The 27620-nt window shown below is 42.2% G+C and overlaps 1 protein-coding gene across 4 annotated transcripts; it reads left to right on the top strand.

Moving 5' to 3' along the window:
- Nucleotides 1–27532, top strand: canx (calnexin). Of its 4 annotated transcripts, none has more exons than XM_014211981.2 (14): nucleotides 1–90; nucleotides 11640–11867; nucleotides 12697–12770; nucleotides 13152–13210; nucleotides 13453–13676; nucleotides 13883–14075; nucleotides 14291–14480; nucleotides 14696–14809; nucleotides 15469–15625; nucleotides 15981–16196; nucleotides 23915–24034; nucleotides 24193–24307; nucleotides 24482–24611; nucleotides 24784–27532. In XM_014211981.2, the coding sequence occupies exons 2-13, from the start codon at nucleotides 11643–11645 to the stop codon at nucleotides 24598–24600; spliced, it is 1806 nt and encodes a 601-aa protein (XP_014067456.1). In that variant the 5' UTR covers nucleotides 1–90; nucleotides 11640–11642; the 3' UTR covers nucleotides 24601–24611; nucleotides 24784–27532. The 4 variants fall into 4 exon arrangements, with proteins under 4 accessions (XP_014067456.1, XP_014067454.1, XP_014067455.1 ...); XM_014211979.2 differs by having other exon boundaries at nucleotides 24482–24585; XM_014211980.2 differs by having other exon boundaries at nucleotides 2–90; nucleotides 24479–24611.
- Nucleotides 27533–27620: the final 88 nt, after the last annotated feature.

A 27620-nucleotide genomic window follows, 5' to 3' on the forward strand; every position in this document is an offset into this window, starting at 1 on the left:
TTGGAGAAGGTGTGGCTACTAATCCAAAGTGCATGCCCCAAAGTCACACGTGATCCTACTGTAGTTCAAGGTGTCACATCGAAGCAGGAGGTACGTAATGACGAACAAATGTCACTTCTTTCAAATATAGCTACTTCGCGTAATTATTATTTCAGTCTACATTTACCCAGCTTGTTCAGTTGCATACGATGCTGTCCAGAATCTTTTAACTGTATTTATCATAATGAATCAGCTCGAGAAACGGTGCGTGGTCTTAGCTTGGACTGGCTAACGTTAGTAGCTGACAGAGGCCAGCTATTTAGTAGGCTAATTTAGCTAACGTTAGTAAAATAAAGATATCTACTGTTATCCAACAAATGAACGTTGAAATGTTCTGTTAGTAGCACACAGTTGCTCGTGTGTCCCTTTTGCCGTCTTTTTTCATTGTGCAACGTTAGTTAGCCAAGACATTTTGATAGTGTGTTAGTCAGCTAACGTTAGCTACTGTAGGCAAGGATACATTGTGGCATGCATCTAATGTCAGCAATTAAGTGGTTAAATAAAAACCCGCCTCAAGCTGAAGTAAGGAAATTGACAAGTATTTCCTTGGTGTGCACATGTCTGAACGTTTGTAACAAAAATCACGTAGGTATATTATCAGAAAGAGTAGTCGATGTGTCATGGTGAGAAACTAAGGTATAGTGATTAATTTGCCATGGCTATTTAAATCTCGAGCACAAGGAAATTAACGAATGGATTAATGTGACATTGTGCCCTAACGTTAATTACCTATCGGTATGTCCTTTTTAGTTTGGTCATTGTTATCTCTTTGGCTGTGTTGGATATTAGTGGGTGACAAGACCTACGCACTTCAAATAGGGGGTTATCAAGTGAGGAGCTAGCTACAGGTAGTTATTGTATCTGAAATAATTTCCCTTAAGACGTACATGAACCTGCTTGTAGGAATGGCCACATGGAAACGGGTATTGCTGGTAGGGATGAAACGCGTTGAAGTCTGACCAGTTTTTCAAACCCACTTCCTCTGATGCATTCAACACCCTCTTGGAAATGTAGCTTTAAGAGTTAACACATCTGAACAAAGGACTTGGCCTGTGTTATCTTATTGAATGGTTGACACATTCTTTAGCTATCTGAGAAATGGAAATGGCCTTCTAGAGTTGAATGGAAAATATTTATTTATATGAATGGGAAGTTGGACGTTTTATTGTTTACCCATGGTTATATAACAACTTCTAATTTCTGGTGGGTAATATTTATGGTCACAGGAGAAGCTGTTACATTTTGTGTACATTGACAAGATGATTGCACCTTTACCCCACGCTCTTGTTGACCTAATCTAGCAACTAATGTTGAATGGTACAATAGACTTGCATGTTTTTAAAATATTTTTGCTTTTATTTAGTCTTAAGTCTTTTCCATTCTCTCTTTGAGACAGTCAAGGCACATGAGGGTCATTGGGTCCTTATCCTTCCTATCTGCTTAAACCCACCGCACACCCACACTTATATCCCTACAGTATGATCTAGACTGGACTTCATAGCACAGATTAGTCTATCCATTATCAGAGGCTGAATGTTGCTTATCCATGAGGGGATACACTGAGAAAGCACTGTGCAACGTCTTGCGCAAGATGTCTGTTTCTGTAGTAGATGGCACTGTTTTTCCCCAAATACAGAGTGAACTGAATGGAATGAATTCAGAAGACTGGCTGGCTGATAATAGTCTTTGGTGTGTTGATTGAGCACTGATTGATTATACTGTCCCCTCCCCCTCCTTGTATCTCCTCTGGCCCCTCACTTGAATGCATGTGACCACTGAGGCATGACGTGAATGGGGGAATGGTGTCCACTTGGCAGCATAACAAGGCCTCCCAGGTCTCACCTCCAGTGTGGTGGTTTGTTTTGTTTAGCCCCATGACTTCTTCAGCCTGTGGTGAGAAAGTGAAATTTGCCACTCCTCTCATGTTTATCCATCCGTCCCTCACCCCACCACCCCTGGCCTACAAGGTACCTCGTCTTTTCCCTCGCCCCCCCGGACGGCAGCCATCCTTCCAGCTCCTATCTCCCACAAAAGAGAGAGGAATCTGGGGCCTAGCTAGTCAACAACAACTCCTTTGCCTTACCCACACCAATAACACCTGTATCTCACCCCTCACGCTCACACTCAGTCAGTTGATTGTGAAGTTACATGCATGGTGCTTTTTGGTGGTGAGCTCCCCTCTGGTTATCCCCTCTTTGTTGGCAGCCTGACTTGTTCCAGGGAAACACCCTAGTCACAGTGTACAAACAGACACATGGCAGAATCCTTTATTGAAGAACACACCAGCACTGTCACCGGGCTTGGAGCTGTTCAATGAAAAGTTGTGAAGTTTTAGGTTAATTTCTCCTCCGACACTGGCATGACAAACCCATGTGGTCACTGTGAAGTTTGTCTCATTTATGTGTATTGTCAATGTGCTCAATATATATTAGCTTACATATAACCTACCTAGATATATTAATGCATAGCCTTTTTGGGAAGGTTGGAAAACCTTAACTGTGTTAGCCTAGTGAAATAGAATTGTGACAGTGTGTGGACTGAATTTAGCCAGCTAAGAGCTCTCCTGATTAAACTGCCCCCTAGCCCTAACAGGCTAAGAAATTGTCAATGGACAATGACACACTCAGGCCTTCATATGACACTGAAATGGGCTACTACTTTACTTTATTCCCTGATGGCTTTTCCTAAAGGATAGTCTGCATCAGGCTGTGTACACACACACACACACACGTTGTGTTTGCAGCTCCTCCTCAGGACACTCCCTAGGGGACCTGGCTCTAGAGGTGACATATCCCTTGGTGGTAGTGCCCTGGTTACCATTCCTGAAAGATAGGAGTTGGGGGGGGGGGGATTCTCCACCCTTACCTTATAGGCTACTCCAGTGACCACAGTCCCTTAGGAAGACCCTGTGATCTGTAGAACAAGCTCAACGTAGGCTTATAGATCAGGGTTTCTGTTAGGAAAATGTGGTGCCAGACACTTGGACTGGCAGCATTTTAATTGGAGACATTTGAGAAATGTACCGGACCCATATGCATTGGTTGCGTAACCTGATTAGGGTGTACACCACAATTCACAGAATGACAGAAAACCATATTCGAAATGTGATATGTCTTAACAGAACATGCAACTCAAGGATGCAACGGTGTGTGTCCTTACTGAATTCCAATGCAAACTTTTACCATTTCACAACTGCCACATTTACTGTTCCTCAGCCAACAAGATGAGTAACAAATAGCAAAATCACTAGCCTATGTCAAACTAATATCCCCCATAAAAGTTTACCTATTCTATTGGTCAGCTTGTCATTCTGCACAAGAAAGAAATGACCTTTTCCAAACAGTTGTGGGAGATAAAAAATACACTTTAAAAAGCAATGAGGTTGATGCAACAGATCAGAACATTTAGCTTAGGAAGTTAGTGAACTATTTCTTCACATAAGGACAGCAATGCGCACAAGGAAGTAGGCTATGTGAATTTTTGTTTCATAACGCAATTAGCGGGAAAAACACTTGTCAAAGCGCACCACACAGAGATTAAAATATTTGAGAGGGGTTATCTAAAGATGCAGCAACTAGCATGGGTTGCTAATATGACTAGGATTGTGCTTTTGGCTACTGGACAATGAAACAAAGTTGATTTGAGAACCAATAGAACATGACACAAATAGACTACTGGTTTCAATGGCATATGGAAGTCTTTGTAAAATAATTGCCTCCACGTTTCTATGGTTGGCTTTTACTTTGAAGCTAGGAAAGATGTGCCTTATTTAGAATTTGTTTAAATTTTACCATTATTTAACTAGGCAAGTCAGTTAAGAACAAATTCTTATTTTCAATGACGGCCTTGGAACAGTGGGTTATAACTGCCTTGTTCAGGGGCAGAACAACAGATTTTTACCTTGTCAGCTCGGGGATTCGATCTTGCAACCTTTCGGTTACTAGTCCAACGCTCTAACCACTAGGCTACCTGCTACCTTATAATATGAAGTATAATGTTCAGGTTTCAAACAAGTCCAGCTCATTGCAAAGGTGTGTGTGACACGCTGAAGCCTGCCTACCGTTGCACTTGACTGGCGAATGGGAAGCATCCTTCAATTACCAGTTGACAAATATAAATAGTAGCCCCTTACACTTCAGTGTTGTGATGCAAAATGTATAGTGCATAGAATTTTAAAAGGTATTGTCGGACATTATTCATTCTAATCAGACATTTTACATTTTAGTCATTTAGCAGACGCTCTTATCCAGAGCGACTTACAGTAGTGAATGCATACATTTCATACCATGCATTTTTTGTACTGGCCCCCCGTGGGAATCAAACCCACAACCCTGGCGTTGCAAACACCATGCTCTACCAACTGAGCCACAGGGAAGGCTGTTTTATTTATTTATATGTGTGATAATATTTATTTATTTAAAAAAAAAAAAAAAAAAAATTTACGTGGTCGATACATTAGGCAGGTACTGGAAAAAATAGAACACTAATGTAAATCTGGGAAACCAGGCCTGCTATTCATAGCTGACTTTGAAAAAGCTTTTGATCAAGTACGACTGGAGTTTATATATAAATGCCTGTAACATTTCAATTTTGGAGTATGTCTTATCAAATGGGTTAAAATCATGTAACCCTAGGTGTAAAATAGTAAACAATGGCTACTTCTCAAGTTTTAAACTGTCAATAGGAGTAAATCAAGGTTGTCCACTATCGGCATATCTATTTACTATGCCCATCAAAATGTTGGCTGTTAAAATCAGATTCAACAATAATATTAAGGGATTAGAAATCCAGGGCTTAAAAACAAAGGTGTCATTGTACGCTGATGATTGTTTTCTTTTAAATCCACAACTTGGATCCCTCCACAGCCTCATAGAGGATCGAGATACTTTTTCAAACCTTTCTGGATTAAAACCAAATGGTAAGTGTACTGTATTACGTATTGGATCACAAAAAAATGCTACTTTTAGAATTACTGTGTAGTTTACCTATATTATGGTCTGACGTGGATATACTTGTTATACATATCGGGGGGGGATAACAAAATAAAAAACATTCCCCTGATTAACTCTTTAGTCGTATCCCAGTTTACCTATTTGCTTATGGTCTTGCCTACACCTAGCGAACGGTTATATATATTTTATTTTATTTGGAAACGGCAAGCCTGACAACATTTAAAAGGGCTTATTTATATAATGAATTCGGAGGGCAGAAATTAATAATTATTTTAAGAATTATAGATACAGAACTCCTCTATGCACTCGATATGTCCAATTTTAAAATAGCTTTTCGGTGAAAGCACATTTTGCAATATTCTAAGTAGATGGCACGGCATCACAGGGCTAGCTATTTAGACACCCAGCAAGTTTAGCACTCACCAAAGTCAGATTTACTATAAGAAAAATGTTATTACCTTTGCTGTTCTTCGTCAGAATGCACTCCCAGGACTTCTACTTCAATAACAAATGTTGGTTTGGTCCCAAATAATCCATTGTTATATCCAAATAGCGGCGTTTTGTTCGTGCGTTCAAGACACTATCCGAAAGGGTAAATAAGGGTGACGAGCATGGCGCATTTCGTGACAAGAAATTTCTAAATATTCCATTACCGTACTTCGAAGCATGTCAACCGCTGTTTAAAATCAATTTTTATGCCATTTTTCTCGTAAAAAAGCGATAATATTCCGACCGGGGAAGCGTCTATGCGTACAAAGAGAGAAAATAAAAACATCTCGTGCCCTCGTGCACGAGCCTGAGTCTCAGAGTACTCTGACCAGCCACTATCCAAACGCGATAATGTGTTTCAGCCTGGGGCTGCCTCGATATCATTCAGCTTTTTCCCGGGCTCTGAGAGCCTATGGGAGCCGTAGGAAGTGTCACGTTACAGCAAAGATCCTCAGTCTTCAATAAAAAGAGCCAAGATGAACAACAACTTGTCAGACAGGCCACTTCCTGTTCAGAATCTTCTCAGGTTTTTGCCTGCCATATGAGTTCTGTTATACTCACAGACACCATTCAAACAGTTTTAGAAACTTTAGGGTGTTTTCTATCCAAAGCCAATAATTATATGCATATTCTAGTTACTGGGCAGGAGTAGTAACCAGATTAAATCGGGTACGTTTTTTATCCGGCCGTGTCAATACTGCCCCCTAGCCCTAACAGGTTAAACGTTTGTTAAAAAATTATCTTCATAAGTGATATCAAAATAGGACTGGTGGAGTTATGTCACATGTAGCATTACTGCAAAAATGGAAGTGGAAGGGGGAAAAGTAAGTAACTTGTCTGTCGGCCCTGCATTAAAGACCATAATTGGTTAAAGAAAATTGTGATTAATACAAAAGTATACCAGTTTCATTTAAGACCCAAAAAATTCACAGCCGTGCCATATAGATTGCAAAATAGTTGGGAAGAGACTTTTGATCTGCTGATTCCATGGGACATGGTTTATGAACTGATATGCAAAAAGACGCCGGATTCAACATTTTTTTAATTTAAATTTAAAAATAAAAATATCATCCAAAATTCTTGCAACCAATAGAATGTTCGTAATATAGGGGATACTACCTTCCCAGCTCTGCAGATTTTGCTGCGACGAGATGGAATCATTAGATCCGTTGTTTTGGTACTTTCCGTATGTAGCTTGTTTTTGGTCACAGGTCCAGGAATGGCTGAAGAATTGTAATATTTACCTGGAGCTAACCCTGCAGATGGCACTACTGGGTGATTTGAAAAGTCATAGTCAACTGATCAATAGTATAATACTTTGAAAATATATTTTCAATTTAGTAATCTGTAGAAACAATGAGAATAGAAAGGTTCAGTACTTTTGTGAAGCATCACAGCACAGTTGAAAAATGTATGGCAAATAGAAATCCAAAATGGATGGTGTTAAGAGATAGATGGGAGGGGTTGAATGAAGCTGAAGGTTGGGACTAGATAACTAATGTAAAACATACTGTGTCCGTAAAACCTAATATAGGTTAAGAACTTGTGTGAAAGAGCACAGTTTTGAAAGATATGGCAAATAAAAATCAAACTGGATGGACATCAGAAATTGATGGGAGAGGTTGAGGGTAAAGGAAGGACAGGAGTAAAAATAGACAAAATATAAATATTGTATAATAGACTGTATCCATAAAATGTAGATGGTATGTATAAGCTGGAAGTAGAGGCCTAAGCGTTGTTCACTAGTTTACTCCAGTTAGGGGAAGGGTGGTAGGGTTAGAAAGTAATAAGGGGTAAGTTGTGTGTGTATATTTTATTTATTTGCAAAGAAAGATTGGGGGGGGGGGGGGAGTGATGCAGATAATTACATTGATGGAAGCTACAATTTATCTATAGTTATATAGTTGCTCTTTTTAATAGTGGCCATCAGAACTGTTTTTAACATGCGATTGCGTTTTAGAATTGTTGTGCAATGGTGGGGCTTATGTTTCACTCCAGCGGCATCAAATTTGATTTTTGAAGAACTGTAGCAGCATCTGTCTCAACGATTTCCCCTCAAATATGCTATGCGTGTGTGACACACAGACCAATGAAAATGCACAGTTCCACAAAATGTTAAGGTATTTTTTAAAGGACTGGGGCAGTCGCACTCTGAAAGCTTTCTATTGCTGGCGAATGGAAATCCTGCTATAGATATGCTACATTGTTAATCCAAATGCCAAGTGGAAAGTAGAGCATTATGGTCATCTTGGCCTGATAATAGCCACTCTGGTAAACTAGCATGACTGTGCTATGCTATGGAAAGCGTTAGACGGTGTGGCTACGGACGTTAATCCCGCGTGGGGTTAAACTCATTAATGGAACAGTCTGCGATGTGCATGGTATGTACAGTAATACGTGTGCAACTGCATGCTAGCATGTAGACACCGGTAATCTCATGACAAAAAGACAGTTGGTAACTTTGGTTAGTTTGTTAAGACTTTGAGGCCCTCTAAATTATGAATTGATTTAAAATTAATTATAGTCATAAAATATGGCCTATATATCAGTTGTCTGCATATGGTAAGGTGGACCTAATAGTACTCTCACATCCCCCCTCACTTCGTACCCAGACCCACTTATTTGGCTAATGGTATCAGAACATGTCGAGGGGTTGAGAATAGGATGGAATTATAACAGACTGCGATCTCATTGGCATTATCTGATTGGAGAAGACAAGGACACAATCTCAAATTGATACTTGCCCCCTAGGTGTTTCGGAATATCTAAGTGGATTTTATAGGCTTAAGAAACATTGTAATTGTTCCACCTTGCCTTCTGATTAGGGGAGGGTTTACAAGTAGGCCGTCATTGCAAGTAAGAATTTGTTCTTAGCTGATTTGCCTAGTTAAATAAAAAATGATAGATAGGCGGAAGATTTGCCTTATTGCTTAACTTCTCTAGGGCCAATGGGACGAAATCGTCCCACCTACGTAACAGCCAGTGGAATCCTGTGGCGCGTTATTCAAATACCTTAGAAATGCTATTACTTCAATTTCTCAAACATATGACTATTTTACACCATTTTAAAGATAAGACTCTCGTTAATCTAACCACACTGTCCGATTTCAAAAAGGCTTTACAACGAAAGCAAAACATTAGATTATGTCAGCAGAGTACCCAGCCAGAAATAATCAGACTACCCATTTTTCAAGCTAGCATATAATGTCACAAAAAACAAAACCACAGCTAAATGCAGCACTAACCTTTGATGATCTTCATCAGATGACAACCCTAGGACATTATGTTATACAATGCATGCATGTTTTGTTCAATCAAGTTCATATTTATATAAAAAACCAGCTTTTTTACATTAGCATGTGACGTTCAGAACTAGCATACCCCCCGCAAACTTCCGGTGAATTTACTAAATTACTCACGATAAACGTTCACAAAAAACATAATTATTTTAAGAATTATAGATACAGAACTCCTCTATGCACTCGCTATGTCCGATTTTAACCTCTCTAGGCTAGGCGGGACGAATTCGTCCCACCTACGTAACAGCCACTGCCAGCCTGTGGCGCGATTTTCAAAACCTTAAAAATCCTATTACTTCAATTTCTCAAACATATGACTATTTTACAGCCATTTAAAGATAAGACTCTCGTTAATCTAACCACACTGTCCGATTTCAAAAAGGCTTTACAACGAAAGCAAAACATTAGATTATGTCAGCAGAGTACCAAGCCAGAAATAATCAGACACCCATTTTTCAAGCCAGCATATAATGTCACCAAAACCCAGAAGACAGCTAAATGCAGCACTCACCTTTGATGATCTTCATCAGATGACAACCCTAGGACATTATGTTATACAATACATGCATGTTTTGTTCAATCAAGTTCATATTTATATCAAAAACCAGCTTTTTACATTAGCATGTGACGTTCAGAACTAGCATACCCCCGCAAACTTCCGGGGAATTCGCTAACATTTTACTAAATTACTCACGATAAACGTTCACAAAAAGCATAACAATTATTTTAAGAATTATAGATACAGACCTCCTCTATGCACTCGATGTCCGATTTTAAAATAGCTTTTTGGTGAAAGCACATTTTGCAATATTCTAAGTACATAGCCCAGGCATCACGGGCTCGCTATTTAGACACCCGGCAAGTTTAGCACTCACCATAATCATATTTACTATTATAAAAATGTCATTACCTTTTGTTGTCTTCGTCAGAATGCACACCCAGGACAGCTACTTCAATAACAAATGTTGGTTTGGTCCAAAATAATCCATCGTTATATCCGAATAGCGGCGTTTTGTTCGTGCGTTCCAGACACTATCCGAAATAGTAAAGAAGTGTCACGCGCTTGGCGCAATTCCTGACAATAAAATTCAAAGTATTCCATTACCGTACTTCGAAGCATGTCAACCGCTGTTTAAAATCCATTTTTACGTCATTTTTCTCGTAGAAAGCGATAATATTCCGACAGGGAATCTCCTTTTCGGCAAACAGAGGAAAAAAATCCCAAAGGCGGGGGCGGTCGGGGTCACGCGCATAAGCTAGTGTCTCTTGATGGGCCACTTGAGAAAGGCGATAATGTGTTTCAGCCTGGGGCTGGAATGACGACATTCTGTTTTTTCCCGGGCTCTGAGAGCCTATGGAAGACGTGGGAAGTGTCACGTTAGAGCAGAGATCCTTAGTAAATGATAGAGATGGAAAACAAGTTCAACAAATGGTCAGACAGGCCACTTCCTGTAAAGGAATCTCTCAGGTTTTGACCTGCCATTTGAGTTCTGTTATACTCACAGACACCATTCAAACAGTTTTTGAAAATTTAGGGTGTTTTCTATCCATATGTAATAAGTATATGCATATTCTAGTTACTGAGTAGGAGTGGTTTAGGGTTTAGGTTTTGAAAATCGCGCCACAGGCTGCCAGTGGCTGTTACGTAGGTGGGACGAATTCGTCCCGCCTAGCCCAGAGAGGTTAAACACCTACCCAGTCTTCTCAATTAGATTTGGGATAGTGTTGGAGGAGCCAATGTCTGTGTGCACACAGCCTGTCCTAAATTGTTTGTCTGGTGTTGAGTAAATTGCCTGTGAATAATATGAAAGGTAAATATGTGTGTGTGTGTGTAAACTCCGTGTGTGTCTTACATGGTGTGCTAGTGTAATCTCATTGGACCGAATCTCATTAGGGGAAGGGGCTGAGGCTGCATATGCCTCAGGCTCGTCGCTATGGCAATAGGTGCCAGTGAGGCACTGGGTAACGGCATGGCGACCATATGCCTGGCAACAGTCGGAGGGAGTGTGCGTTCTGTAAGCATGAAAAGGATAAAACGTTTTTGAAAATTAGGAGGGAGCCCAGTTGTAGAACTAATGGTCAATCTTGTTCTCATAAGACCAGGTTTGTAGTTTTGATTCCTGCATGTACCACCTCTACCAGTAGGCTTGTTCTAATAGGATAAGAAGCTGTAATTTAACGTAATGGCCACCTGCTCGGAAATTATCCCTTTTCTCCAGCTCAAATTATATGCTAGGTTGCATTGTCAATCGCCCCCATATTTTTGTCTCTGTTAGACCGTGTCTCTCTCTCTCCCCCCAGAAGCAGCCTCTCTCTTTTTCATATCTTATTCTCCTGTATCCCTCATCTCATTTAACCCCTTGTTTACGCTTTATTATATGGCCACCTTCTCTACTCACTGCTGTCATTTTCCTTCCTCCATCACATTCCTTTCTTCACCTTTCATGTCCTACCCATAGCCTCTATTTTTCTTTCTCTTAACCACCGTTTGAAATCAGCCTCTACTCTTAGACGTTTTGATCTGAAAGGAATGGATGGGTGTAACTAAGTAATAATACTGTGGCTCCGTTGCTCCTCCCTAGCCCTCTGGGTAAGGTGGCTAGGAATCTGTATGCCATATGCAACAACTGAAACGGATAAGGAGGGGATTCAATAGGAATCTAAATGAATGTAGATGCAGACCGTAACAGATTCCCACTTGTTAATCAGTAATTAAGTAATTAGTGTGCTTGCGTCAGCGAGACCACTACTGTTATCCGCCATACTTCTTATTAAAACACTTTTGAACAGCTGACGAGCGAACACATTTTCTTCAAGAAATTGGCCTAGTGTATTAATTGCTCTCTCTTCTCTCCCCTAGACTATGGAGCTGAAGGTGAGGTATGTTCTGCTGCTGGCCGTGGGCCTGTGGTCAACACTGCTACTGACCACGGTGACCGCCCACCAGGATGAGGAGGACGAGCCTATCGTGGAGATGGGGGGCGACATGGATGTGGAAGACGACATGGAGGAGCTTGACCATGGGGAGGAGCTTCTGGACGGAGAGGTGGAGGCCGACATGCCCCCGGGACCACCTTCAGTCCCTAAAGTAAGTCTATCCTAGACCAGTGTGTGTAAGGTTATAGTTTCAGTGGTTGAAATCTCAGTTTTGGTAGAAAGCGTGGCACTTCTCTTCCCTTCTAGCATGCCCAGATTGTGACAGCCAAGGAGAAAAGGTTAGGCTTACGTGGCTGCTCACTGTTATACACAGATTCAAGCCATATTCAGTAGTTAAATGTCTGTTTTGAAAGGGCTGTAGAGTGAGTGGGAGGTTTGAGCTCATTTCAAGGAATGAATGTGATTCGCACAACACCACAAATGATAGAGGCTAAGCCTGTGCTGGGACTGCTTAGTGTCCTTCCTTTCTCCACTAGCTCTGATATGTAGAGATATGACCTATAGTTCAGAAGGGATGAGAAGTTGGTGAATTAGCCCTGACGACTCACACTAAATTCTTCCGATGCACTGTCGTTCGCAACATACTTTCGTCTGAGACTGCCATCATTGAAGTCGTCTGTGGTGACGAGGGGCATGGGGGGTGTTGTACGGTTTGAGGAATTTTCAAACCACCGCTTTACCCCCGTGTGTTCTGGCTCTGGCCCAATCCATCGTTTTCCAGACCAGTCAGACCTCCCCGAATGTGTTCGCATCTGTAAATGTTCGGGGAGGTACTCCGATCCAGACTCACTGCGGAAAAGAAACTAACGTCTGTGGGCATAGCATAGTGTTTGGCCAGAGAAAGGAGTCTGGGTAGCTAGGCAAGTGGTGAATAGCTCAGTAGCCTGACATCAGTGAAAAAACAGAGGTGATGCGTTGATTAGCAAGGCAGTGGAAGAGCTGACCCAGTGATCCACTGACCCCTCTCTGCTCCTCTCTAGGTGACCTACAAAGTGCCCGAGCCCACGGGGGAACACTTCTTCGCCGAGTCCTTTGACATGGGGACCCTTGACAGGTGAGCACTCTGGTTTCCCCAGAGTTTTTTTTAATTCAACTTTCGAAATTAAAGCAGGCACCGTTTTATTTATATATATATAAATATATATATATATAATTTATTATACACATGAAGTCTATATCAGAGAAGATACGATATTCAAACATGCTGCCCTGAAACTAAATAGCCTAGGTGGTATAAACTGTCTTGTCTTCTTTTCATGTGCCACAATGTGCTGGGTAAGTGCTCACCATAGGACCAGCTGCTATTTAGACTTTTTGTAAGGATAAACACGAACCCAGCGCCTAGGCTATTCCCCCGGCAGCTTCCCCTATAGTGTCCAGGTGCTACCATGTTTACTTGACTCTCAAGTCATCTCGCTTATCCTGTTTGTTTCAGCTGGGTCCTGTCAAAGGCCAAGAAGGAGGACATTGATGAGGATATTGCCAAGTATGACGGTAGGCACCAAGACAATTCCTCTCTGTCACATTAGAACATAAATCATTCTTCTGGGTAGTATTCATTAGGGCACAACTTAGCAAATCATTTTACAACTAGAATTTTGGACAAGTTGAGGTAGTCTTACATTTCAGTAAATTTTCTTCTGTTTAGTGCCTCATGAATAAGACCCTAGGTTAGGTTCCATTCAGACATTTATCAAGTGAGTACTCTACTTGCGTGTTCGACCTCTGTCTTGCAGGTAAATGGGAGGTGGAGGACATGAAGGATGGCAAGCTGCCCGGCGACAAGGGCCTGGTCCTCAAGTCCCGTGCCAAACATCACGCCATCTCAGCCCAGCTCCTCAGGCCCTTCATCTTTGACACCAAGCCCCTCATCGTCCAATATGAGGTCAACTTCCAGCAAGGGATCGACTGTGGCGGCGCCTACGTCAAACTGCTCTCCCAGACACCCGACCTTAACCTGGTAAGAACATGCACACCGTGGTATTTAAGATGGAAACATCAAGTACAACTGCAGACTTCCTTTGTACATGCTCCCAAAGGTGTTTGTTTTTAATAGATCATGTTTAGACCCGAGCTGTGTCTTCATCAGTACAAACATATTTTTTACCCAATACATCTGCATGTAGACTGCCTCCTTGAGGTTAATGTAGTTCTTCTGCCCTTCAGGATGAGTTTGTTGACAAGACTCCCTACACCATCATGTTCGGACCAGACAAGTGCGGCGAGGACTACAAGCTGCACTTCATCTTCCGCCACAAGAACCCCAAGACTGGCGAGTATGAGGAGAAGCACGCCAAGAAGCCCGACGCAGACCTGCGCACCTACTACACCGACAAGAAGACCCACCTTTACACGCTGGGTAAGACATTTCAACATGTTCTACTCACGAGGCCTATATACTCTTTGATGGTCCAATAGTCTACACTGACAAGAAGACTCGCCTAGGGAGACAACACGGTGAACAAGACATTTTCACATGTTCTATGAATCAGGTATGCGAATTACATTTCCACTTGTTTTCCTCTAAACATCTCTACCTACCTCTCTCCTCTTTCTCTCTCTCCTTCCTCCTAGTGGTGAACCCAGACAACAGCTTTGAGGTGCTGGTGGACCAGGCGGTGGTGAACAGTGGTAACCTGCTGACAGACATGACCCCCCCCATCAACCCGGCTGCCGAGATCGAGGACCCCGATGACCACAAGCCAGAGGACTGGGATGAGAGACCCAAGATCCAGGACCCTGACGCAGTCAAACCCGAGGACTGGTAAGTGTGCATATTTAAGTGTAGGTGAAAAATGGGCTATTTCGCCAGGGTTTCTTACATGTTGAAGTTACACAGCATGTGCGTTTCAAATGTAGCTGTGGAAAGTGTGTGTGTGTGTCAGCTGTCGACAGTTGTTGCTTTTTTTTCTCTTTCAGATGCCAGGTGTGCTTATGTGTGTTAGTGTGTGTACCCTCTGACTCTCCCCTGTCCCATAGGGATGAGGATGCACCGAAACAGATCCCGGATGAGGACGCAGTGAAGCCAGACGGCTGGCTGGATGATGAGTCCGAGTATACCAGCGACCCCGACGCGGTCAAGCCCGAGGACTGGTAACTACGATACCTTTACTCTCTCGTTCCGCTCATCCTTCCCCACATACCGTCCACCATGGTACTCCATCTCTTCTCTCGCTCTACCCTTGTCTGCCACTCTTTTCTTCGCCCCCTCCCTTTCATCTCTCCCCTTCTCTCTGCCCTTCATCTACCACTCTACTACCTCCCCTCTGTCTTTTCTGTCCCGTCGTGGTGTACCCTCATCTGGTTTAGCCCACTCATTTCTTGGAAGCTAATTGCTAGTGTTTGCGGCAGCTCCTCCTCTTCTCTGTGGAGAGAGCGGGCTTCCTGGTGAGAGTAGCTAATATCACACTGCGCGCTTTGCCTCAGGACAGCCAGGCCTGGTTTTCGGGCTCTGTAGAGCCCCCCCCTCCGCTCTCACTGTCTTTGATGTCTCACTTCTGTGGCGGAAATTAAATTAGAGCCCCCAGAGAAGAGGAGGAACGGGGCACAGTGGATAAAGGGGATTTATAGAAAGGGAGGAAAAGGAGATGCTGTTATTTTTCACTTATGCCTTCACGTTCTCTCAATTGGAGCTTTTTTTTTTTTTTTTTTGGTCTTTTGCTTTCTCACACTTACAGTAACTTGTAACCATATATCATCTTGTTGAACACTATGGCTTTGTCTGTATTGTGATCTGTGATGTTTTTCTCCAGGGATGAGGATATGGATGGTGAGTGGGAGGCCCCTCAGGTCCCTAACGCCCTCTGTGAAACCGCCCCCGGCTGTGGCGCCTGGCAACGGCCCATGATTGACAATCCCAGCTACAAGGGCAAGTGGAAGGCCCCCATGATCGACAATCCCAACTACCAGGTAACCCTTCACACCTCCCAGCGTGTACCATATACCAAGCATCAGCCGCTTTAGGAAAATGTTTTACCCCAGTGCAGTGTGAAGCCTAAATAACATACACACAATCGTTGCACTTGCTCTTTCCAATTCAGTATTTGTATTGATGAGAGCCTAATATTTGCGCTTTTTCTGATCTTGCATTGGTGACGTTGTGTTCTTGTCTTTCCAAAAAAAATGTCCTACCTTTTTTTTTTACTACTGAGCTCTCGTTGCAGAGAAATCCAAATGTATGTACTTACAAATGGCTCCCCAAAAGAATAGTTTATGAATGAAACTCTCACGGTACTGTACACTCAACCCTCAATGTACCTCCCAGGGTGTGTGGAAGCCCAGGAAGATCGCCAACCCAGCCTTCTTTGAGGACCTCCATCCCTTCAGAATGACCCCCTTCAATGCCGTGGGCCTGGAGCTGTGGTCCATGTCCAGCGACATCTTCTTTGATAACTTCTTCATCACCAACGAGAGGCACACGGCCGATCGCTGGGCCAACGATGGTTGGGGCCTGAAGAAAGCTGCTGAGGGAGCCCTTGAGGTGGGTGCAATAGCGCACATGCACACAGAGGGACGGGCACACAGAGGGACGGGCACACAGAGGGACGGGCACACAGAGACTCCTTGTGACTAGTTGATAAAACTTCTCATACATTTTTCACATAAAATATACAGACATTTGATAAGGAACGAATATGCAGTGCAATCATCTGACATTTCAAGCAGGTCCAGAAGATCTCTCTTCGCTCCATATCACACTTCTATCCTAACCATAGAACGAACGTTCAGCTTCTTATTTGCATGGGATTCCTCTTGCGTCTAAGATGTTCCCATTGGACAGTTTGTTTTGAAGCACCTAGAACCTATCCTTGTATCCAGAGACTTCTCCAAAACCTCTTCAGGGAGCAATGTGGATATTTGTAGCATTGCTGTTTTTAAATGATGCAAGCCTATAGTCTCTGGGGTAAGCAATCAAGTCAGATTAACTAGCGGTGACAAAAATATAAACACAACATCCAACAATTTCACTGAGTTACAGTTAATATAAGGAAATCAGTCAATTAAAATAGTCATTAGGCCCTTATCTATGGATTTCACATGACTGGACAGGGGCGCAGCCATGGGTGGGCCTCGGAGGGCATAGGCCCACCCTCTGGGGAGTCAGGCCCAGCCAATCAGAATTTGTTTTTCCCCACAAAAGGGCTTTATTACAGACAGAAATACTCCTCAGTTTCATCAGCTGTCCCGGTGGCTGGTCTCAGACAATTCCGCCATTAAAGAAGCTGGATGTGGAGTTCCTGGGCTGGCGTGGTTACACAGAGTCAACGGTTGTGAGGCCAGTTGGAAGTACTGCCAAATCTCTAAAATGACGTTGGAGGTGGCTTATGGTAGAAAAATGTACATTCAATTCTCTAACAACAACTCTGGTGGACATTCCTGCAGTCAGTATGCCAAATGCATGCTCCCTCAACTTGAGACATATGTAGCATTGTGTTGTGTGCCAAAACTGCACATTTTAGACTGGCCTTTTATTGTCCCCAGTACAAGGTGCACCTGTATAATAATCATGCTGTTTAATCAGCTTCTTAACCTCTATGGGCTAGGTGGGACGCTAGCGTGCCACCCGTGGTGCACTCCATCAACAGCAGGTGCATTTCAAGAGCGGCAAATTTGAATGCAAATAAATGTCAAAATTCAAATTTTTCAAACATACAACTATTTTACACCCTTTGAAAGATAAACATCTCCTTAATCTAACCACGTTTTACGATTTCAAAAAGGTTTTACGGCGAAAGCATAAATTTTGAGTATGTTAGGACAGTACATTTACAAGAGTTGTGTGTAATGTTTTGTCAATTCAAAGACAGGGTCACCAAAACCATAAAACCAGCTAAAATGATGCACTAACCTTTTACAATCTCCATCAGATGACACTCCTAGGACATTATGTTAGACAATGCATGCATTTTTAGTTCTATCAAGTTCATATTTATATCCAAAAACAGCGTTTTACTATGGCATTGATGTTGAGGAAATCGTTTCCCTCCAATAACCGGCAGTCAAGTCAGCGTCACAAATTAAATAATTAAAATTAGAAAACATTGGTAAAATATTATATTGTCATTTAAAAATTATAGATTTACATCTCTTGAACGCAATCAACTTGCCAGATTTAAAAATAACCTTACTGGGAAATCACACTTTGCAATAATCTGAGCACTGCGCCCAGAAAAATACGCGTTGCGATACAGACTAGACGTCATGTTGGGGAGATCTAAAATCGAAAATACTATGTAAATAATCCATTACCTTTGATTCTCTTCATCAGATGTCACTTCCAGGTATCACAGGTCCATAACGAATGTAGTTTTGTTCAAAAAAGCTCATCATTTATGTCCAAAAATCTCCGTCTTGTTAGCACATGATCTAAGCCAGCCGGACTTCTCGTCATGAACGAGGGGAAAAAATATATTTCCGTTCGTTCAAACATGTCAAACGTTGTATAGCATAAATCATTAGGGCCTTTTTTAACCAGAACATGAATAATATTCAAGGTGGACGAATGCATACTCTTTTATAACGTATTGGAACGAGGGTACCCAACATGAACTCGTCGCCAGGTGTCTAATGGGCCATCATCGTTCCATGGCTCTTGTTCGGTCAGATCTCCCTCCAGAAGACTCAAAACACTTTGTAAAGGCTGGTGACATCTAGTGGAAGCAATAGGAAGTGCCAAAATATTCCTCAGCCCCTGTGTTTTTCAATGGGATAGGTTTAAAGGTAATACAACACATCAGGTATCCACTTCCTGTCAGAAAATGTCTCAGGGTTTTGCCTGCCAAATGAGTTCTGTTATACTCACAGACACCATTCAAACAGTTTTAGAAAATTTAGGGTGTTTTCTATCCATATGTAATAAGTATATGCATATTCTAGTTACTGGGTAGGAGTGGTAACCAGATTAAATCGGGTATGTTTTTTTATCCAGCCGTGTCAATACTGCCCCCTAGCCCTAACAGGTTAATATGCCACACCTTTCAGGTGGATAGATTATCTTGTCAAATGTGAAATGCTCACTAACAGGGATGTACACAAATTTGTGGCCAAAAATTTAGATAATTTTTCCATTCGCACAAAAAGCTTTTATGGGATAATTTATTTCAGCTCATGAAACATGGGACCAACACTTTACATGTTGCGTTTTATATTTTTGTTCAATATACATGCCTAGGATCAGGGGCCGTATGTATCAAGTTTCTCAGAGTAGGGATGGGCACGGATAATTAAATATATCTGAACGAACGTTAGTATTCGATTACTTGAGTGAGTGTTCATTTTTGGAGAAACAAAATTGTGGGCCTATTTGTACAATGCAAAAGCGTTGTCCAAATGTAAATTATCCTTGTGACATTTTTACCTCCAAGGATGTACCATGACTAGGGCCCTATAACATGGACGAAATAACGGAATGCAGACATTAAAACCGAGTTCAACAATGTTCAAAAATGTATTGAACATTTTATAAATTCGCCCAAGTTGATCATAAGACATGAAACGAAGGCATCAGTGATTCGTATTTCCTGTGACTTTCTGAAGAGGCAATGAGAATTTCCCCAAGCTGTGGGACTTTGTGTAGCCGTTAGCGATGATGCTAGTGAAAAAAAATTCTGGTAGATGGAAAGGCTTTCCCACAACCTTTTCAATTAAATGTTAACTACAATGTAGCCTATGCTTACCTTACAGAATGATATGATGATTATTTGCGTCAATTCAGTGGGTATTGGTGTTGTTAACTCTACCATCACATCTGCATTATAAAAGAAAATGCTATACAGAAGCCTCTTGCTAAGTGCACATTAAAGGGTATCAACATTTCAAGACATTTCCCCAGACCTCAGAAGTGGTCTCCTGATGTGGTTTAAGCATTGTTGTGGACTTAGAACATCCATTTGAGTTGTTTTTCTATTTGGGGGGGAAAAAAACGTTATTTAAAAAAAAAATGTAAAGGGAAAACCTGAAAAAGCAGGGGAAAACTTGGAAAAGCAAAACGGAGAAAAACAAATTTAGGAAAATATACACGGAATCAGGCAAAAAATATTTTATAGGGCCCTACATGACATTTGAAATTCAATAAAACAACAATCTTTAGAATATAGCTTTTATAACGGTGTGTTGAACTACATCTGCGCTAGCCTACTGCTGCGCATTTAGTCCTTTAAAAAGAACAAAAAAATATTGAACCTTTTATTTAACTAAAAGTCAGTTAAGAAGAAATTCTTATTTACAGTGGCGGCCTACCACAGGCCAAACCTTAACACGGATGACGCTGGGCCAATTGTGCGCCGCACTATGGAACTCCCAATCATGGCCGGTTGTGATACAGCCCAGGATCGAACCAGGGTCTATCGTGACACTTCTTGCACTGAAATGTAGTGCCTTAGACCGCTGCGCCACTCGGGAGCCTTTAGGCTACCCTGACATCGGTATGCTATTTTCCCTACTTTGAATAGCAATTACAACTCCTGACACAGATCAATGCGAAACACACAACAGAAAAACTTTTTGTAATGGGATCAGTTCTGTCATGGTAAAAATTGGAACTTCTCTTTTGCTGTTACTGTTAGCCAAACCACCGGGGAAAAGCAGTGTGTCCACTGTTTGTGCGGTTGTGTCATTCTGATTGGTCGAGAGTCAAGAGCAATTTATATTTATTGTTTTTCAACTATCAGGATATTGGAATAAAGGTCATTATTTGAATAGTAAAATAATTACAAAATGCCCAGCTGATCTCTCCATTCCATTTAATCTTGTTCATTTTAATCTAAAATGCCTACCCCCAATCCTTACTGTAACCATTAGGAAGGTAACAATTAGAAGGGGATGAGAAAATGTCTCTGTGTTAGTGGTGACTTCTCTGCCTGTGTCTTCTCATGGGGACTCCAGACCAGATACACTCCCCACACCCTTCAGAGGAATGCTGCTGGCAAGCCTGGCTCTGTGACATATGGAAAACCCTTCCCTGCCCCGCCCCTAAGTGGAAACAGACATAACATGTGGAACCCAAGGGGGAGATCGGCTGAGCAGTAACAGTGGAACAGTCATTGTCACCATGCTCCAGCTGCTCCTCTGTATAATGAGTTAGCTTTAGTTGAAAAGCTTCTTGAGCTGGTCCAGCATGACTCGCTGGTGGTTGGCGCATACTTAAACCGCTAGAGTACACTGTTCCATAAAACCGAAGTTACAGCTGAAACTGTGGCACTATTGAGAAGCCGTGGCCCTGCTTCACACACAAACGCACACATTCGTCTTCTACTGAGGTCACCCTCTAAGTGGTGGTTTCATTTGTTTGAGCTGTCATAAGTGTGTGTGGAGCAGTAGAGTTGTGGTGAGTCCAGGGGGATGATGGTGGCTCGTACCCAGGGATTAACGGACTAGCCGTTCGTTTGGCCGCCTCATCAAAATTCCTTCAGCCCCGGACCGATGCTGCCTTTTTTTCCTAAAGGTGAATTCCTGGGATGCCTGGCATGTTGGGCTTAATGGCCCTCTCTCTCTACACAGCTAGGCCGCTCACTCTCGCTTTCTCTCAGTTTTGAGCACTCTTGTTCATTTTCTGCTCCCCCCCTCTCTCCCTTGTTCTCTCAATTGTCTGTTCTCGCTGTTGCTCTGTTGCTGTCTAGTTTCCTCTCTCGCTCTCTTTGTCTCGCTCACTCTCTTCCTGGTGGACACGTTCTCTTACGCGCGCTTGACTGCATTTTCTCTTCTCGTCCTCTTTCTCTCTTTCTTGCTGTTCTCTTACACACATTCTCTCCATCAGAGCATCACACACACACACGGCCATACTAGCTATAGTGCCTGCAGAAAGTATTCAAACCCCTTGACTTTTTAAGCCTGAATTTAAAATAGATTTAAATTGCCTTTTTTTCCCCACTGGCCTACACACAATACCCCATAATTTAAAGTGGAAATATGTTTTTCAAAATGTTGACAAATTCATTAAAAATGAAAAGCTGTAATGTCTTGCGTCAAGTATTCAACCCATTTATGGCAAGCCTAAATAAGTTCAGGAGTAAAAATATGCTTAACACACATAATAAGTTGTATGGATTCACTCTGTGTGCAATAATAGTTTTTAACATGTTTTGTGAATGACTACTTCATATCTGTATCCCACACATAGTTATATGAATCTCAGTGCTAGAGGCGTCACTACAGACGCCCTGGTTCGAATCCAGGCTGTATCACAACCGGCTGTGATTGGGAGTCCCATAGGGCGGCGCACAATTGGCCCAGCGTCGTCCCGGTGTAGGCCGTCATTGTAAATAAGAATTTGTTCTTAACTGACTTGCCTAGTTAAATGAATAAATAAATAAAATATGTAAGGTCCCTTAGTTGAGCAGTGAATTTCAAACAGATTGTAACTCAAAGACCAGGGATGTTTTCCAATGCTTCACAAAGAAGGGCACCTATTGGTAATACAAAAAAGAATGCAGACATTGAATATCCCTTTGAGCATGGTGTAGTTATTAATTACACTTTGGATGGTGTATCAATACACCCAATCACTACAAAGATACAGGCCTCCTTCCTCACTCGGTTGCCGGAGAGGAAGGAAACCACTCAGGGATTTCACAATGAGCCCAATGGGGACTTGAAAACAGTTATAGTTTAATAGTTGTGATAGGAGAAAATTGTAGTTACTCCACAATATTAACCTAATTAACCCACAATATTAACCTAACCTAATATTAACCTAATTGACAGTGACAAGAAGGAATCCTGTACAAAATACAAATATTTAAACATTCATCGTGTTTGGAACAAGGCACTAAAGTAATACTGCAAACAATGTGGCAAAGCAATTAACTTTATGTCCTGAATACAAAGTGTTATGTTTTGGGCAACTCCAATAAATACATTACTGACTACCGCTCTCCATATTTTCGAGCCTAGTGGTGGCTCCATCATGTTATGGATATGCTTGTAACAGTTAATGATTGGGGAGTTTTTCCAGGATAATAAATAAATAAAATGGAGCTAAGCACAGGCAAAATCCTGGTGGAAAACCTGGTTGTCTGCTTTCCACCAGACACTGGGAGACTAATTCACCTTTCAGCAGGACAATTACCTAAAACACAAGGCCAAATCTACACTGGAGTTGCCTACCAAGGAGACAGTGAAGGTTCCTGAGTGGCAGAGTTAGTTTTGACTTAAATCTATGGCAAGACCTGAAAATGGTTGTCTAGCAGTGATCAACATCCAATTTGACAGAGCTTGAAGGATTTTGAAAATAGTAATGGGCAAACGTTGCACAATCCAGTTGTGGAAAGCTCTTAGAGACTTACCCAGAAGCACTCACAGCTGTAATCGATGCCAAAGCTGCTTCTACAAGGTATTGACTTGGGGTGTGACTGCTTATGTAAATTTGATATTTCATTATCAATCACATTGTCATTATGGGGCATTGTGTGTAGATGGGTAAAAAAAACAACATTGAATCCATGTTGAATTCAGGCTGTAACACGTCAAGTAAGTTAAGGGGTATGAATATTTTCTGAAGGCACTACATACCACTCAGTGAACCACGGAGCTCGCTGAGAATTCCACTGGTTTCACAGCCTCATTGTTTGCTCTACGGATAATTTGGTTTTACACCGGTAGCACTGCCGGGGCAGTTGGCTGCCACTGTTAATATGGAAATGCTTGTCTCAGATCTGCCATTGCAGTATGCATGGAATTGGGGGACACAAACTCCTGTGCATTGTCACTGCTACAAACAGTCTGAGTAGACAAGACTTTAGTTAGTACTTAACTATTTAACTTAATGGTTTAACTAAGGGGGTTCTTTTGTGCTAGTTTCTTTGTTTAATAAGGTTTGCTGGTGCACAAGTGTGTTGTGGTACTGGTACAGAGTAGTTTGTGGGGACTTCCGGAGATGCACTGTGAAACAGGAATTCCCCCAGCCCTTATAAGGACTTTCAGGAAGTGAGAGAAATGTGGGGAGAAACCCTCAGGCACTGGTTTTTCATAACACAATACACCTTTTTGGAGTCCATGTGAAAGATACAGGAGTGATGTTTTATTTTTTGGGCATATGTGTTCTGACCAGCGATGTTTTTACAAACTTGTTACAAGTAAAGATTTTCAACGGCACCCAATAGTGCAATCCGCAACCTGCTTTTGTGATGCAGTTGATGGTGGTTGGTTGTGGTCGATGGTTCCCAGATCTTGACAGTTGCGTGACCGTGTTCTCTCCTCTAGCCCGGTCTCGTGAACCAGATGATGACTGCAGCAGACGAGCGTCCCTGGTTGTGGGTGGTCTACGTGCTGACCGTGGCCGTGCCCCTCGTCCTGATCATCGTCTTCTGCTGCACTGGAAAGGTGAGGGACCACACAGTGACCACACTGTGACCACAGACCATCAAAGGTTGCATCTCAACAGTGCCCACCCACACACACACACACATTTTTGCCTATGGATGTCATCATAGATAATGTTTTGATCTGTGTTAATGTGCATCTTTTCTCTGTCCCAACAGAAGACTGCTGCAGCTGACTACAAGAAGACAGACGAGCCCCAGCCAGACGTGAAGGAGGAGGAAGTGGTGGAGAAGGCTGAGGCAGACCAAGTCAAGGAGGAGAAGAGCCAGCCAGGTAAGAACTGTCACCGTTTCTCCCCCCCCCCCCTCTCCTGATGTAGGATCACAAATCTGTTGACAGTGTGTGTAATTGACATTTATTTTACAATGCGTGCTGTTTTGCATCACTCAATGCAAGAGCAACAAGTTAGCCCGTCTCAGTAAATGTTAACTTTGGTTTCCATAGCAGCAGCAGAGAAGAATAGTGATGCAGAAGACAGTCCTGCAGAGAAAGAGGAAGTAAATGAGGAGGAAGAGGACGAGGAGGAGGAGGAAGACGAGGTCACTGAAGAGGTACGGGAACAGTAAGGCATGACTTGGTGAGCATGATGTGGATCGTTGTGACTAGAAATCAAAGCTTGCACTGTAACAGCACTTTGACAACTGCTGATGTAAAAGGGGCTGTGTTGATGATGTACTTTATTGTTCAGAATAGAGAGAATTATGGCTTGTGTGTAACCCAAAGCCCCCTCTCCTTTCTGCTCTCTCCAGAAACAAGAAGATGACTTCAGAAGGTCCCCCAGAAACAGGAAATTGAGAAAGGACTGATGTGGCTTTCACAACCCTGGATCTCTGATTAAAACCAACAGCCCTGACCCAGGGTCACTCCCTAACCCCACCCACCCTTCCAGTCGCCCCTATCTTTCTCCCCTGGGCCCTCCCTTTCCTCTCCCTCCCGGGGCGATGAAGCGAACCCAACTAGACCACCATCTCTCTTGTCAGGATCAACAGAAAACAATCATGACTGCCTCACAATATGGACTACGATGATTCCTCTATGGTGGTGATGAAGACTGATGCGTTGTTAGTGTAGAAAAGGTTTTTATTTAACAGTGAAGAAAAAAATTATGAAAAAATTATTTTCCAATACCATTCTGTAACACTAACCTAGGAACCCCTTCTGTCTTCTCACTCAAACCTCCACCACCCTTTGCTCCCGCTAGTCAGACCCCCATCCATCCATCCCGCAGATCTAGACAGTATTTATCAACCGACTTTTCTGGGCAACACTACAGCTTGTAGGTTTTAGCCATTCTGCCTCTTGATGTCTTCTTGCTTGGTCCAGTTTAACAGTCCCATGCGTTTTGTATGTGTCATAGGGGTAGATGGACGTAGCATAAACGTTTCTGTTGAGGTTCGACAGAAAAAAAAACATGGCATTTGGATGTCTTATTGTCTGGTTATAACACTGCAGTTGTGTTTTTGGGGGGTTTCAAGAGACTCATTTTCCAATTGTGCACGGGTCTCAACGTTTCATTCCATGTGGCTTTCACCATGTTTTTTAAAGGTGTTTTGGTTGTAGGAAGACCCCTCTCAAGTTGTTCTTACTACGATGTAGCTGGGAGTGGTGGGGGGGATCCATTGCACATGCTCAGTTCCCCGCAGAACTGTGGGGCAGGCGAAGTTCGAAGCAGAGGGAGGGAGAGAGCCTAGTAAGTGGGCTTCAGTAGGTTAGAATACGCTGCCTTAGACAGTCCTAGAGAGCAAGTTTTTCTGAAATAGTTTTTTCTGTGAATGTACTGTGACCTTTTTTAATACTATGTACATGACTTTTTATTTGATTTTTGATTTCATTAATGGTTTAGTTTTTTTTCTTTGGTCTTGATAGATAATGTAAGGATGTACTGTACATGTACAGTAACGTGTGCGGGAGAAAAGAAAAGCTGGTACTCGGAGAGATGACGGTTGGTTGCCGGCAGGCTTCTAGGGGAGATGTCAGACTGGTGGCCAGCTCGTGCAGCCTCCTCCCTCATTGGTGGGATGAATCAGTCTCCCGCCTAGCTATTGGTAGATGAATAAGCACATCCTATGACTGCATTTCCTGAGTCAAAAGCAGCAGCAACAGAATTTAACACATCTTTCAGAATTTTACTTTTTTTGTGTCTCATGACAGTCTGACTCTTTTACAAGAGTCGCTAAGAGTAATCTCAGGGTGTCAAATAAGCTTCCGGCCTCACTACATGATTCATTGATATCTTAAACTTACCCCATGAAAAAGGCGCTAAGGAGAAAACATTGAGACTGCTCATTAGCCGGTACCTATCTGAACTACAGTCTTTAAGTTCCTTATTTTTTACTTACGTTTTGTTGAACCTGCCCACTGTTTTTAGAACTTCCTAAAATGCAGTGAAAGTCAAAAACCATTAGAGGTTTGCCCCATGTAAAAATAGTTGTCACTGTTCAAGGTAACAGACACACACATACCAGGTAATTAGCTGTTGCTGTCTGTTTGCATGGATCCCATTTACAGTTTTGTGCTCTGATTCCTTGGTGGTGTCACTCAGTCGTGTTTGGAATGCCACAATTATTTTGTGTGCCATGGTGTCTTTGAGCGACCAAGGTGAATGGGGATTGGTTCTCCCGACAAACCAAGCTGCGTGTGATTTGGTGATGAGTGTAGTAGGTTGATTCATCTATATCTACTACATGGGGGGGGGGGGGAGATGTAGAACTATGATGTTAATTACAAAACAGAAATAAAAAGATATTTGACTAAGAGATTGGAGCTGGGCAATGTTTTTCCTGTATTGGTCTCATGGTTTTGTGTGGCGGGGGGGAGATTGTCATCCCCTGAAATTGAGATGGCATGTACAGCTTCTGCCTCAAGAGGAAATGGAGGTCTTAATCTAGAATTTCTCATTTTCTTTTTTCTTATTGTGGAAGATGACCTATGTCATAGGGTATGTGAGGTAGTTAGTTCCCACTGCACTGTAACCTAACTAGCCATTTCTTTCTCTTATTTTGTACTTTTGTTTGAAGAAAATTAAATGGTAAGAAAATGATCCTTTTGAAAATGTTAAGGACATGCATTTCTCCTTCACTCTTTCTGGCTTCAAAAAATATTACATTTTTAGTCAACAAGGTTTTAATTGTGCTTTTCCCCTATGGTTCTGCTTAGATAAGACTCCTAGACGAAAAGTGCACTGTACTGTGTACCTTACGTACCTCTGACAGCTTTCCTGTGTGTGAACTCAGTCTGATGGGTCACCGAAACGACAAGGTTTAACCTAACTTAATCCTGTACACTAGAGATGGAAGAACCTATACATTTTGGTTCAGATTTAATCTCCCATGAGTAATGATGAATGTTGATTAGTGGAGGCTTTTTAAAAATACTGATCACGAATAGCCATTGTGTGAATAGGGACTGCTCCTTTGACCTATGTGTATTGTAAATGCAGTCATCTATGAATAGGGATGCCATTTGTTTTGATGAATAAAAAGGCCTAATAGAAACTGACTGGGGGCCCGAGTCTCATTGCTGCTTGTATCTATCAATTGACGTTCCACAGAGCGGATATTATGCCCAAGGCCCGGGCAGATCAATG

This window comes from Salmo salar, chromosome ssa09, assembly GCF_905237065.1.
Source record: "Salmo salar chromosome ssa09, Ssal_v3.1, whole genome shotgun sequence".
NCBI classification, from domain to species: Eukaryota; Metazoa; Chordata; class Actinopteri; order Salmoniformes; family Salmonidae; genus Salmo; species Salmo salar.

Bases quoted from the DNA above. Each gene is read 5' to 3' on its own strand.
- canx (XM_014211978.2), top strand. From the start codon at position 11,643: ATGGAGCTGAAGGTGAGGTATGTTCTGCTGCTGGCCGTGGGCCTGTGG. The intron at 13,211-13,452 runs GTAGGCACCAAG...TCTGTCTTGCAG, and splicing joins GGATATTGCCAAGTATGACG to GTAAATGGGAGGTGGAGGAC. The intron at 14,810-15,468 runs GTAACTACGATA...GTTTTTCTCCAG, and splicing joins GCGGTCAAGCCCGAGGACTG to GGATGAGGATATGGATGGTG.